The sequence below is a fragment of the Styela clava genome, chromosome 7 (assembly GCF_964204865.1).
Source record: "Styela clava chromosome 7, kaStyClav1.hap1.2, whole genome shotgun sequence".
Lineage (NCBI taxonomy): Eukaryota > Metazoa > Chordata > Ascidiacea > Stolidobranchia > Styelidae > Styela > Styela clava.
The window spans coordinates 5,128,886-5,143,336 of record NC_135256.1 but is presented as its reverse complement, the minus strand read 5'-3'; the positions used below and the strand labels follow the sequence as shown (position 1 = coordinate 5,143,336).

The following is a 14,451-nucleotide window of genomic DNA, read 5'->3' as shown; positions in this document are numbered from 1 at the left end:
CCATGGGGATTTCATGTGCGACTATGCAAGCATATTGCTGAAGAATATTTTGTGTATACAAGCCCTGTTTTGCTATTTCCTGGACAGGTTAGGTATATGACTGAATGATAGGCGCTCCAGAAGTGCGTGTACCAATATGGAGGTAACTAATTTTGTTCGCCCACTTTACATCAAGTTGTGCAAAGGGCTGAAACCTATGGGCAGGAGGTTAACTCACTTGGCTAACACAGACAGTCCCCAAAGTCGTAATAGAACTAAAATAAGGAAAATCGGAATAAAATTAGGGCCTGACCCTAACCTGGTACACATACTTTAATTTGGGATAAAAAAAATACAACTTACTTAACACTCTGTAGCAGATACATAACTTCTTCTGGCAAATCAGGTTTTTGTTCTTCATTCAATATATCAGGTTCTAACATGGAGGTTGGGAGTTCTTTCTTTAATAATTTTGGAGGATCTTGCTTCACATGGAACATTCTTGAAAAACATTAGAAATTGAATCGATTTTTTCATTTTTTAAAATTACATAACAGGATGATAGGTGTTGCAGCTCAATAACAAGTATAGGCTTTTCGTGCCTACCTTCACGCTGAAATGATTAATAGAGTGTCCATAACGTTTTGAAATTTGCAAATTTGCAAAATTGCAAAAGGAAATTTATTAATATTGTTTTGGTCCTCACAAATGTATTAAATGAAATAAAAATACTTGAACAATTACTGTTTAAAAAACAGTTACAGTACAAACCTGATTAAGATATATTGAGTACTGACTTCATAACAAATTGAAATTGTTAAGGGACTTTATGGACACGAATATAATATTTTTTTGTATACTTTATCATGTACAACCAAGTATTTATTTTAGAATTTTAAAATCTTTACAGTAGAATTATAGCTTTTATACCATTTTTTTAAAGAAAATTTAAATTCGTTTTTAATAAAATCAGGCAAACAAATCAAAAAAATATTAAATATAAAAAATAATCAAAAACATTCAGGCTTTTGCTGAGGCAAGGATAACTGCAAGATGGCCGCTTGTTCTACTTGTCAGCAGGCCATCTTACAATAAATATTACAAAATACTTCGAAAATGAAATCACAAACATGGACCACATCGAAAAGTAAGAATAAGTATTACAATAACAAGAACATGGATTAAAAACAAAATAAAATATTTTATTGATGGGATATTTAGTTTATCCCATAAGTCCTGATACCCACAAAGATGAAAATATTAGGGGGTGGAATCTCCCCCATTTCATTTGATCACAGGTAGGCAAAGAATTCCGAATATGAGATTGTCTGTAATGAAGGGAAACAAATATGGGAATGCATTTTGTTTTTGAATACCTGAAAGCTTTATTACTAAATAAGTGAATGATCAGGCAGTTATGAACAAAAACAAATCATGTTAGCGAAATAGTGAAACAATTTGTTTTGAGAGTATAAGGTTTGCTTTTGTATGTATGTATTTATAGTTTACACCAGCGGTCACGAACCGGGGATCCATGGCATCCCGAAGGGGCCAAGACCAGTTAGGGGGGGCACGATGCTAGGTGCAAAAATTTTTTTAGAAGTATGGATAGATTATAACGGAAATATAACGGAAATAATAGGACAACAAGTGAACTATTGCACGGGATTTTTTCAAACTTGTAGAACAGAGGTGGACAAGGTTTTTAGACCAGAGGCCAAAAGATTTTCACACATACACTGGCAGGCCATGTAAGTGTGAAGTTAAAAGTTACATTTTATGAACAATCTTTACAGTGTTACAGAAGCAAAAGTGGGAACCAATAAGCCTCGTGTCAAAACTAAATTTTATCCCAAGCTCAACAAATTCCTGGAGCTATTTTTAGCTTACTATTAAATTTGATTTTAGTTTGGTCGTGACAGCATCAGGCGGGCTGGATTTGTCCTGCAGGCCGTTGTTTGCCCATGTCTGGTAGAGCTTCTTAATATCACGATAAGCCCCTGGTTCACAACCAGTGGGCCATGGCCCAATGCTGGCCACAACAACATATTCATGCGGGCCACAAACCTATCAAGAGGTCTTGTGCCAAAACCAAATTTAATCGTAATCACAACAAACTTCTTGATCTATTTTTTTAGCTGAAACATTTGGTTTTAGTTCGATTGTGGCAGCATCAGGCGAGCCAGATTGAATTACCCTACGAGTCGGATTTGGCCTACGGGTCGTAGTTTACTCATGCCAGTTCTAGAACGTTTCATTGGGGTCCGCTCCCTAAAAGAGATTAAAAATACTGCAATACAAAAATATTCCACATACTTTTTAGCAAGAATAAGCATTCTTTCCCTTTTTCTCAGTCTTCTGCCAGACCTGCTGTATTCAGGTATTGATACGCCTTCCTTAATTGCAGATGCTTGTCGTTGCAATCGACTTGCTGCATCTTTACCCTGGTGAGTAGTTTGTAAGAATTGTAATAATTTTGAAAGATGACAAATAAAAGATAATTGAAATGTTGAAAAAGAAAAAAGCTACTTTTAAGTAAAAAATGGCCTACGGAATGGGAGATCTCATTTTATAAAATAGGATGAGAAAAAGATTGAGATTATCAAATATCACCATAAACCAGGAGCGTACCAAGGGGGGATGCAGGTCGCAAACCCCCATTTCAAAATGAAAAAAAGCATTTTCTGTATCACACATAGCAATTTTCAGAGCTCGAAACGCTTTTTAGAACCTTAAAACTCTTGAAAACCTACATTTTACGGTTTCTGGCTGAAAATGCTAACTGTTAGGGTCTGACTTAGCAATTAGGAATTTCAGTACCCCGCCTTTAACAATCTTGGCTGGAGTGAGATGAATCAAAGAAAAATTATCTACCTTTCTTAAAACTTTTGTGGCAAAAAATCGAACTTTATCTCTTTTACGAAACCGTAACTGACGATTTTCTTCCAATTCTGGAATACGAATATCTAAAAGATGACAAAGATTGGATTAAAATTAGTTAAACTATGCAATATATGAGAATAAGAAAAATCACTCAATGACTACTGAAATGTGAGATCTTTCATATTCATAATTTTTATATCTCTAGAGCAGGTGTTTGCAACCTGCGGCCCGCCGGCCAAATGTGGCTCTCAAGGAAAATTTGTGCGACCCGTGAATAAGTGCCAATTTTGAATGTGTGGCCCTCAAAACAAGTTTTTAATTTAATTTGGTATGTGCGATAAATTTTTGTGCCTGCAACTACTAGAATGACTGTTGAATAAAGGCGCAGCACGCGGTTTCACCCAGTTATTTCTATCTGGCCCTCCTGTGATAAAGGTTGCCACACCCCTGCTCTAGAGCACCGCAGACATAACGATCCACCAGTGTACAAAAAGACAGGTTATTGTCATTATACATTATCAATGATTAATGAGTTGTTGATGACAACAACATTTTAGATACCAAGTATTTGCTGTCTTTCAGGACAAGGTCAGTCGGTAAAAATGGGATAGGTATTAGAATTAAGATTCACTAAAACTAAGTATCAAGAACTCGGGAACTTATTGACAAGATGGCACTAGTGATACCTTTTAATGCAAAGTAATAAGCTGATAACATAAAAAAAATACTTGAAAATTCAAAATCAATAGCAAAAGTGTTAACACTGATGGGAGCTGCTTTTTTAAATTTATGATACAGTTTATTCATAGAAGCTAAGAGGGTTGGAATACTTTGCAGTTGGTTATTTAAAATTTTTGAAATTTTGCTGTTTTCTGTTATAAAAATAAGAAGTGTTTAGTTTATGATATGTAACAGTTGGAAAAACACACCTACCTGGAATTTTTATTCTTCTATATAAAAAATGTAGTATTGTTATCGCTATGACAGCGATCGTCGCGGTAACCATCACCCAGAGGCTCATCTGTAGATTTTCAAAAACATAATAAACACATTGATAAGATTGGTATACGATAGCAAGTAAAGCAGTGTCCCATGCAAGTAACAGCATTCCTGGACGACCAGAGAGTGACATTCTGATTTCTTTATATATTTATATATTATATTCTAAAAAATATTCTAAACATCACAAAAAATAAATCATAAATGAATGCTTAAATTTCATTTCAAATATATTTATGAGTTCTTCAATTGTTTGCTCTGAATAAGTCTCTCCACAAATAAACCAATGTGGGGTGCTCCCGAAGTATGCGAACCAAGATGGCGGACATCGGAACGTAACATGGGTAACAGGTTAGGGTTAGGAGATAATTTTTTTTTAATTTTCCTTATTTTAGTCCTATTATCAGTTCGAAGACTAGCCAAGAGCCTCCTGTAGTATTTATACCTAAAATTATGGCCTAACCCTAACCTAGTACACATATTACATTCCGATGTCCGCCATCATCTTGGTTCGCATACTTCGGGAGCCCCCAATGTGGTATATGAACCATTTGACGTTTATCTATTCCACCAAATTCTTTTTATACACCTGGGATATGGATAGACAACAGGACTGACCTATCCTTCACTGGCCAAGATTTTTAATTTGGTTAAAACTTCTGGTGAATATTTTAATTACTTGACTATGATAAAAGAGTACTATTGTAAAAGAGGGGTATTTACCTAAACCAAGAAGTTTATATTTTGAATTTAATATTTCAAAAATATATTTTTGGGATGATTATAGAATTCAGTGGTTCATTAAAGTTTCAACACAATTCCACAAATAAAATTTTATAAAGCATTGCCGAACCAAAGCCAGACATTTTCAAACAAAGAAAAAATAATTCTGAAATATTTTGGCATAATGAGTAGTTTTGGAGGTCTTCCATAACTGCCTATCTGAGGAAGTTTCAGAATACAATTTGTGAAATTTTGATGCAATTCTGAAACACTCAATCTAGCCCTTTTGATTCTTGCTACAATACAATACGAATCCACTAAAACAAAGACCAACAGAAAGAAGCAATACAACTAGACTATGCTACTCAAACCAACTACCGAATATTTTGAAATGGACAGAAAGAAAAACTGATCTATGCTCTTTATTACCCTGCAGAACCAATACCAGCAATTCAAACGTAATGACAATCAATCCAACTTGAAACCCCATTTATATATGAAAAATATTTATTTTCGAAAATTTAATAAGATAGGGTTTTAAATAAGTTTTGAAACAGCACACAATAAAAATAAACTGTGTCATAAAAGACGTAATAAACTGACTAATAATCACTATTCAAACCTAATAATTCAAATATATTTTTACTTTACATTTGACCTAGTTTATTCTGCACAACATACAACTGTTTTAAACACAGCTTACAGATAAGTCATATGCAAAACTTTTTATGTACGTACTTGTTCTTGTAAGAATAAAGAATTGCTGCTTTACAACATGATATCCTACTTTTTATGCAACTTAACAACAGTGTAATGAAATGGAGTTTTAAAATGTGTTTGTATAGATTCTTGATAAAATTCAAAAAGCGTATTGAAACGAACAGTAAAGACAGAATTACATAAAATAACATGTTTTCAGTGAAAATTGAAGAATATTTTTCTAAAAATATCTGAAAAATTATGAAATTTGATATATGGCGTAAAAACTAAGTCAGTGATGTCATATTACCTAGCTTCAATGTCATAATGCATCATTTGTCCCGCAAAGTACTTGAAATAAATAATGGTGAAATCATATTAAATATGTTATAAATTGAAATATTTGGTGTCACAGTGTCTGATTCAAGACAATTTGTCACAAAAATATGATTGTTTCCTAAAATACACATTTGTAAATTGGCTGTATCATTTGACTATGTTCAACCCAAATACTAAACGCATATTTCAACAGACTATTAGGAGATGAAATAAAATCTATAGAGTGTTGAATTTGCAACGGTATAATATAAAACCCAAGCAGCTCGAAAGAACAAGAGGTTGCATTAATCTATAATTTGAAAAGAACTGAAAACAAAAACTACTTTATGTTCAAAGATAATCATAAAAACTATCAGACATTCTTTCCCCACAGCAATAAATCAAATGTGAACACTTCAACTGTATCTGGGTTAGTTCTTTGTAAAATTTGGATATTGAGAGCCTTAGCTCCAACATATATAGGGTGTCCATGAAGTCCTAAATTTTTTTAAAATGGCAAAGGGAATTTATCGACACCACATATTCTTTGGCCCTCACAGATGTATTAAATGAGGTAAAAATACTTCAATCACTGATAAAAAAAAAGGTTAAACAACTACTGATGAAAAAACAATAACCTGGTTAAGATATATTGAGAACTGATTTCATAGCAAAATTGAAATTGTAAAGGGACTTTATGGACAACGCTGTACTATTCTGAAATACCTAAATGCAAGGTCTAAGAATACCTTTCTTTATTAACTATCAGATAGACCTTCCCTACTGTAGTAAATCACTTCTGAAAACTGCAAGTTGTGACACAGACTGACTTTCTTCTCCATAAATAATATATGAGCCATGAAAAGCCAGTAATCAACATTGCAAACTGGGCGTAACATGGCAGATGGCGTGTAGTATTAATTACAGAGAAGGGATGTGATAGAACGGGGATGTAAAATGTTTCAACCTATAAGAATTAGAATTAGTGTTATCAGAAAAAACATTTTGGAGAAAGTGTTAAATATGTGATAACCTTATAGTGCAATGTAAGTTGAAGTGTTCAAAGATTTAGATAAGTAAAACTAGCAGAGAAATTTATCAGAACAGAACAGAATAACGTGAAGTCTTTTTCATTGCTAAACTTAAGAAATGGATATTCAGTATTGTATGAGTAGAACTATGTATTGCCTGAATTGAGTTGAAATTTACAAAAATCGATTATTCATTGAATAATTTTCTACAGATTTATTAGATGATATAGCAAAATAAAGTGATATTAAAAATATAAACCAACTTAATGTTCACATAATCTCCTGACAATACCTGTCCTCAAGACATTCTACAAGCTTATAATATTACAAAGGAAATCAATCTCACATAATATGTAGTCTCATGACATGACTGTAGAAACAAGGATCCCACACAAATGTCTTCCAATATGAAAATATCTTTAAAATGATTCAATATTGTAAATTGTGACACCACTAATCGCCTCGTATACAAGTGTCTATATTTTGTTCCACAACCCATGTAATATGGAAGTCTTAAATGAAGTAATTTTAAATTAAGGTAATAAATGGATAGAGGAATGAAATATAAATAGTGTCAATGTGATAAGGATTTTTGTAGCTCTTCTTACAAACATAATAACTACTGATAAAAGATTTGGAAACGACCACTGATAATGATTAGAATATTTACAGGGAGAGATCTGAAATTTCTAATTGCCAAGTTATACAGCTAGCGAAAATGCGTTTCCAAGAGTCTCGTGCGTCTAAAAAGCTTTTTAAGCCAGGAAAAATTGCTATGAATGATACAAAAAAATCCTTTTTTTACATTTCAAAAGGGGGTCACCCCTTTCTGAATTCGCCTCTGATAATTATGACCTATAACGAAATGACGATACCTGTAACTTGATGGATTTCAATACAACTTTTACATAAAAATATTTTTGTCTCATATATACTAAATTACTAAATTCTGAAACTCAATACTAAATTTATAAACACCTAAACTTATAAAATCAAAACTCGTATTATGTAACCATTATTCAATAAACAGCATTTCAAAATGACACAAGTGACCTAGAGTGACAATAATTTTGGACACTCCCTTTTGCAAATGTAATGATCAATATGTCAACAGTTATGGAAATTTATGTTTTTCTATGCAGGCAAAGAAAAAAAGAACCGGCACACGAATTATGACATAATAAATAGCTTTAGTGATTGATTATCATGTTAGTATAACTAGGACATTTATCAAATATGTCAATATGGGCATGGTCATACATGTTTCATGCTTAAAGAAAGCGTTTAGGATCAATAAAAAAGTGGCAACCGATCCACATGTTTTCCAGGATAGAATGACAGTTGGCGACCATTTCCTTTCGTCTGTTTTTCTATATTGTGACAGCATAGTCATATGATAAGTCATAAGGCTTTATAGAATTTCTGATGAGTTCGACTCCGATGTTATGCAATACTTTGGAAAGAATGCAATACAGGAAAAGTTGCGAACGATCGCACAAATTTTGCAAATGTTGGAAATAAGTTGTATTCTCACGTGGTTATGATAGAAAAATTAAAATTAATGCAGTAAAATTAAAACACTTCAAAATTTTATATGGTTGGTAATGAAAAAATCATTCTATTTCAAAATACAGATGGTATAACTATTGCTGAATGAAATGGGCCATTTTATGTCCATTTTAAAAATAAACAATTCAGAAGTGTTGTTTTAGCGACAAACTTAACAATAGATTTCAACATCTACCGGTACTAAACTAATTGAGAAGTTAGAAAACCATTCAAACTAAAGTATTCCCAAAGCATGTTTCTATTTCATATATTATCGAGTCACTTTCCTGCAATTGGAATTGACAGTTAGTATAACTAGCAATGTAACGATCAAACATTTCAAAAATAAGTTGAAGATATCCTTGATTCAGTGAATTCTTCATTCAATGTAAACTTGTAGTTGGAATTTCAGATTTTTAGGTGGAATTTCAGATGTAAATACCAAATTAATATTAGATTCGCTCATCTACCATATTAAATGGTAGATTAATTGTAAAGAATGTCAGAAAAACATTCTGAACATACTAAGATTATCAAGATTAATTGATCTCGGGCTTTTGAGAAGTGAAAATTTCAATTTATTATCGCCTAATTGGGATTATGATATACGACATTCCTGATCCATAATATATGACTGAAATTTTAATTTTTGACAAGTTAGACATAAAAACTCCTCTCTAAATAGACTAATTATTTATATTGCAATAATCACATTGAAAAACCCAACAACTAAGCAATACAATTCGCTGCAAATAAGCTGTCATTTTGTAAAATTATATTCACATGGACAACACATAGAAGGTTGCATTCCATTTGCATTTCTCAGTTTAATATTACTGCTCAAAGATTGAGTAATAATATTTTGCAAAACTGCAAATAGGCAAAAATAGGAAAATTAAAGTCCAAAGTATGATCTGCAATCCTATCACATGGTTATATAGTCATCATGAGTAATGGATTTCAGTCTCTTTGTTGCGAAATTAAATTGGTTGCATTCCAAGAAACCAGTCTGCTCTGGTCAAATAATTATTAAGATATTTCAAACTAACGCACTCAGGTCAAATAAAACACGATTCTGACCTGATTACAAATGCAAAATAAAACACTTTATTATTTTTAGTGAATATCAAACAACAGTTTGTCTGAACTGAAATAAAGAGGAAACTCAAAATGTTAATACGAGCATAAATTAGATATTCAAATTTCCATTTTCAAACTTGCACAAATATTGAAACCAAAATATATATTATAGAAATATCTTGATGTCCCAAAAATAGTAATTTTATTTAGAAATTTTGAAATAAACTATAATACTATAAACACAACTTGTCTTGCTGCCATGTAATGGGGATTTGGAGGGTAGAATTTAGAGAATGATTCTTCTATTCAAAACTTTTTCTTTATTTTGGTTTCTTACTGACAATATAGTCTAAAGAAATTTTTTAAAAGATTACAGTTTGACTAGTAAGAACAGGAGCCACCTCGAATAAGCTACTACTATGACATAAGACGATTCTTGAATGGATGAAAAACTTCTTTCAAGCCTAACCGACAGTTTTTCCCTAATAAGTTCTGTAGACTCGATGATTGATCATTCCATCCTTCAATATTTATTTATTATAGATATTCTGTTGTTGATTGTTTGTTTTTTGAAGTGACAAATAAAAAAACTCTCATGAATGTCTTTATTAAAGGCGACTGCCCTAAGTAACTAGGTAATGTAAAATCTGCTATCTGACTAACTCAGTACAACTTTATTGAAACGAAATGACATTCATTTAATGACTGGTGTTTTGTCACTCAAATTACGATAAGTCTAGAAAATTCTCCTAAACTTCTCTCTCAACTATATCACATGAACAGCCAGTCAAAAGCATTTCTAATTACCTGGTATACCAAGCCCCCGAAAAAACTCAATCTTTTCTTTAAACTAAATTTCATGAACACCGAACACTTGAACACCCATAAACCCAAATTAACTGAAAAAACCAGTCTGAACAGGACAAGCCAAGCCAAGTCACAAGCATTTCTGATTCTTACCAATCCCCAAAAAACCTTGAACTTGTTTTTAAACTATATTTTATGAACATCCAACAGACAGTCAGCAACAAATAAATTCTCTCCAGTTTAATTCCTTCCGAAGTCAATTCTAGCATAGTTGCGAAACATTAAGTATATTTACTCAGGTTTGGCCCTTGTTGATTGAGGACAAAACAAACTAATAAAAGACATTTTATTTAGAAAGAAATATTGAAAACATGTTGTGACATCATCTGACCTTACCTTTTAAATAGGAATTTAAATTGTGGAAATTTTAACCAAAAGATTTATCAATTTAAAAATGGATAAAAAAATGCTATTTGGAACATAAATACGATATGCTGGCATCTTACGTTGAAGATTTTGGTCTCACACAAAGTGTCATAAACTGCTGAATAAGCAAAGGCCCCACTTCAGCAGTCCCTAAGGGCGCCACAGAGTAAAAATATAGGTATTTACAGTTGGGGAGGGGGGGGGAGGACACAATGCTGGCGCAAAATTAATTTTATTTTTCATTCATAAGAAAACTCCCCATTCTTCCTAGTTTCATTGTTTGATAAGAGATTTCACAGGGTGTTTTCACTTTGTTAAGCATAAATTGCTCAAACATAATGGGATTTGGAATCTACCAATCAAAATGACATACCACTGGAATGATAAACTGAGGGACATGACTGCCATAAAATATTGAGAACCACTGCTCACTTTATTGCCAGTGCCCACAATGTCAACCTGTCCAGAGTGAAACAGAAAACATATCATGAACTAATGTAATGCATTAGAAAACATGTAAATAAGTTGTGTCAACCACAATTATGACCTACCGGTGTTTGCAACAAATAAGGCTCTGCCACAGAAAAACCAAGATAAGTTTAAAATAAATCAAAACTAGTAGTCAAGCTTGAATTCAACTTCAAATATACTTTCTAGTAGTGGTCGTTAACATTATGAAATTAAAACAAAATTAGGACAAAATCATGTTATTATGTTGTTTAAAAATATAGAGTAAATTTGATGATGACGGATTACAATAAACAGTTAGTTGAAGGAATGGTCGTATGGACCCAATTCAATTTGAATAGCATCCTCCTTAGAGGACAAATCGACATGCTGACAGTAAGCTAATAGGTTAACCAAAGAAGGAATATCTCAAGGTCAATAAGGTCATTGTTCAATAATAAGAGGAGTGCCATCATCAGAAAACGCCCAGTGATACGCCCACTTAGATATTTATAGCATAGATTTGATGATTAATAAGTGAACAGATATTGAGAATTGTGTGACGTGCTAAAAGAACATCATTGACACGCCTCCATATGAATTGTGACATTCACCACAAGATGGGATAAGATTAACATATTTATCCTGGGGGAGAGGAAAGCTGATAAGACGGCTTAATCATATGGCAAACCACATCCTCTCGTCTGATTACCAGTCCATGTCGGATATCAGATTAGTCAGTTATTTGTTTTCGGAATCATGGATTGATATTAAATAAATGGTGTTTGACTGCGGAATAGTGTTTGAAACTTTAGTGAATCTCACAGTAATTAAAGCATGACTTGAATGTGAAAAGAGAAAAGCAAAATTGCGGCAAGACTTTGTGAACAAAAAAAAAAAGATTTTAATAAAATATTATGGCTTTTTTTAAATATACTCTGAACTATCTTGTAGATAAGTTACAATATAGATGAAGTTGGATGTAGAATTTTACTATCATTAAGCTGTCGATTCCCTAAACAGATTTTACAAAAGACTAGGTGATTAAAGAAAATGAACTCGGTATATACAATGTGTCAAAGATCAGATGTGTGAGGTAATAAAATGGTAACAGCCCATTATAATTTCACACATTCTAAGTCTGGCGTCTGGCGAAAAATGTAGTCAGAAGTTTATCCATACCATTGCAAGTATGAAAAGCTATCCAAAAAATAAAACGAGTTTGACATCCTAAAAAATTGTAAGCCATCACTTACAAACTCTACAAATATTGCATTATATTATTTCCATTGTTATAAAAGGAATATTCACTTACATTGTTAAGCTCAGCTGCCATGATATAATCTTCAATCTTCTCTCGAAGAAAAGAAACATATTGAAGAGACTTGTAATCCATTGCAGTCATTTACATATCCATCTCTACAAAGAAAGAATATGAACAATCAAAAAATGATAAGGTTGTTCATACCAAAAACAAGAAATATATGATATATATTAAAAGACTTTCATAAATGGTTTATTTGGTAACAATTTAAATTCAATTAACCATACAACAAATACTGTGAATGTAAATGTAAGTTTCTCAAAAGTAAGATTGGTGCCTCTTTGTACCCTTAAATGTCATTTTAACATTGTTTGTTCATACAAGGTGTATTTTCAATGTTTTAAAACTATTGACTTAAAATGCAAGTCAAAGAATAAATAAATATAAAGCCCTATAGATAAGCCTTGAAGCCTCATTTGAAAGTACCGTATCTCAGTATCTACTATACTGCAATACAATTAGTCAATCAGAAAAGTTGATTTATCTACCAAATCTAAAATTTTGAGCAGCAATCATACACAAAGCATCAATGAATCACAGTATTATAGGTTCAAGGCACCTTGACAAATGTTGCATACACAGCACACACGAATACCTGAAATATAAAACCGTAGTGATTCCACGAAATCGAAAATATCATCTATCGAAATTAGGAAAAAAATTGTGGTTCATACCATATCCTACCATCTAAACATACCCAGTAAAGAAGTGGAGTATAATGGTATAAGACAATTTTTACTCCACAATCAGCATAAAAGACGATAAAAACAAAACAAAAAAATAAAACTTAGTCTATTACAGAATCAGAACCGTATTTTGACATCTAGCATACTGATGAATTATTCTCACCTTAGAATACGAAGAACTGAACCTTCCAGAATTGTATTGCAGTCTTCTATGCAATGCTTCCTTCTACCAGTATACTCGACAACAGTGGAATTTAATAAAGCTGCATCGCTGCAAATGTAGAAATGCCGACGAGCAAATAGAAAAACAACACCGGTGAATCGGCATTTCTCCTATTGATCTACAATTGCCAGACCTGATAATTGGAAATACTCAAAAGGAAATTAATATCTAATAAAGTAATGGAATATATGTTCATTAAACAATTTTATATATAAAAATTATTATAATATTACACTATGTATTTTTATCCTTCAATTTACACAAAATAGTAGAATAAAAATAAGTTGTTCTTTTACGAAATGAGAAGAAAATTCTGGCAACAAATCAATAACGAAAAGCTCAAGTGTGTCACCTGCTGACGATAAAAATGAGGCAAAACAACTCGCTAGAGGTCGCTAATATTTGTCGTCACGCCCCACTAATTAGCAAATTATTCCTACACGGTTAAAATAAATGTTCCCTCTCTTATTTTTTTTATAAAGTTTGGAAAAGTTGACATTAAAAAAATATTTTAAATGATATAAACAGTACGGTATACTTATTATATCATACTAAGTAAGCGTATAAAACTTACAGTATATACAAATCAGCAGAGCAAAACCACAGCCGAATTCAAAATACGTTTTGATCTTTGTGCATCATAGTGATCAACCCTGGAAACATGGATCAAACATGGAAGTAAATGAAGTTGGACATTTAGAGAAGATGGGCAAATTGGATTTAAATATTTGCCATTGTGTGTTTTGTATTGTGTATTTATATATTTTATTATGGGACGGGTAGTTTACCTAATTGCTTAGTAACTTGGAATCGTTTTCATAGTGAATTATCTTATTTGGCTCAACCATAGACTCTTGTGGAAGTTCGTTTATTGCTTTCTATACCGGTAACTAGGATAGGATAGGATTTACATATTCATCCCGGGGGAGAGGAAAGCTGATAAGACGGCTTATCCATATGGCGAACCACGGCCTCACGTCCGGTTACCATTCCAAGTCAGGTATGGGATTAGTTTTACCGTATTGTTTGTTTTCGGAAGCATGGACTTGGTGCTGGAGGAAGCCATAACCGACCAGCGGTTACATGAACCACCCAACGACGGCGAGGAGTCCAGCAATCCTCTCGCACATAACCATCCCTGCATGGGATTCGAACCCACGCAGAGTAATTAGAGGTGCGGTCACGAGCGTATTCCTAACGCTTAGCCCGTTGCTACAGGAGTGGTGACTCCTCTACGGCCCATGGGCCAGGGCCACGACCCATCTAATTGGGCCACAT

The 14,451-nt window shown here is 32.8% G+C and overlaps 1 protein-coding gene across 9 annotated transcripts in view; it reads right to left on the bottom strand.

Moving 5' to 3' along the window:
- The window catches only part of LOC120327522 (patatin-like phospholipase domain-containing protein 7), a 41,569-nt gene extending 28,230 nt beyond the window's left edge, over positions 1–13,339 (bottom strand). For 2 of the 9 annotated variants that reach the window (XM_078114637.1, XM_078114636.1), the window contains exons 1-6: positions 6,979–7,146; positions 3,796–3,883; positions 2,854–2,945; positions 2,296–2,423; positions 1,227–1,307; positions 343–480 (exon numbers count right to left, since the gene is read on the bottom strand). In XM_078114637.1, coding sequence (XP_077970763.1) covers positions 343–480; positions 1,227–1,307; positions 2,296–2,423; positions 2,854–2,945; positions 3,796–3,883; positions 6,979–7,131 — 680 coding nt within the window. In that variant the 5' untranslated portion in view covers positions 7,132–7,146. Of the gene's footprint in view, positions 1–342; positions 481–1,226; positions 1,308–2,295; positions 2,424–2,853; positions 2,946–3,795; positions 4,045–6,978; positions 7,147–12,255; positions 12,370–12,752; positions 12,860–13,113 lie in introns of those variants that run through there. The other 7 variants (XM_078114640.1, XM_078114641.1, XM_078114642.1 and 4 more) reach the window with 7 other exon arrangements.
- Positions 13,340–14,451: the final 1,112 nt, after the last annotated feature.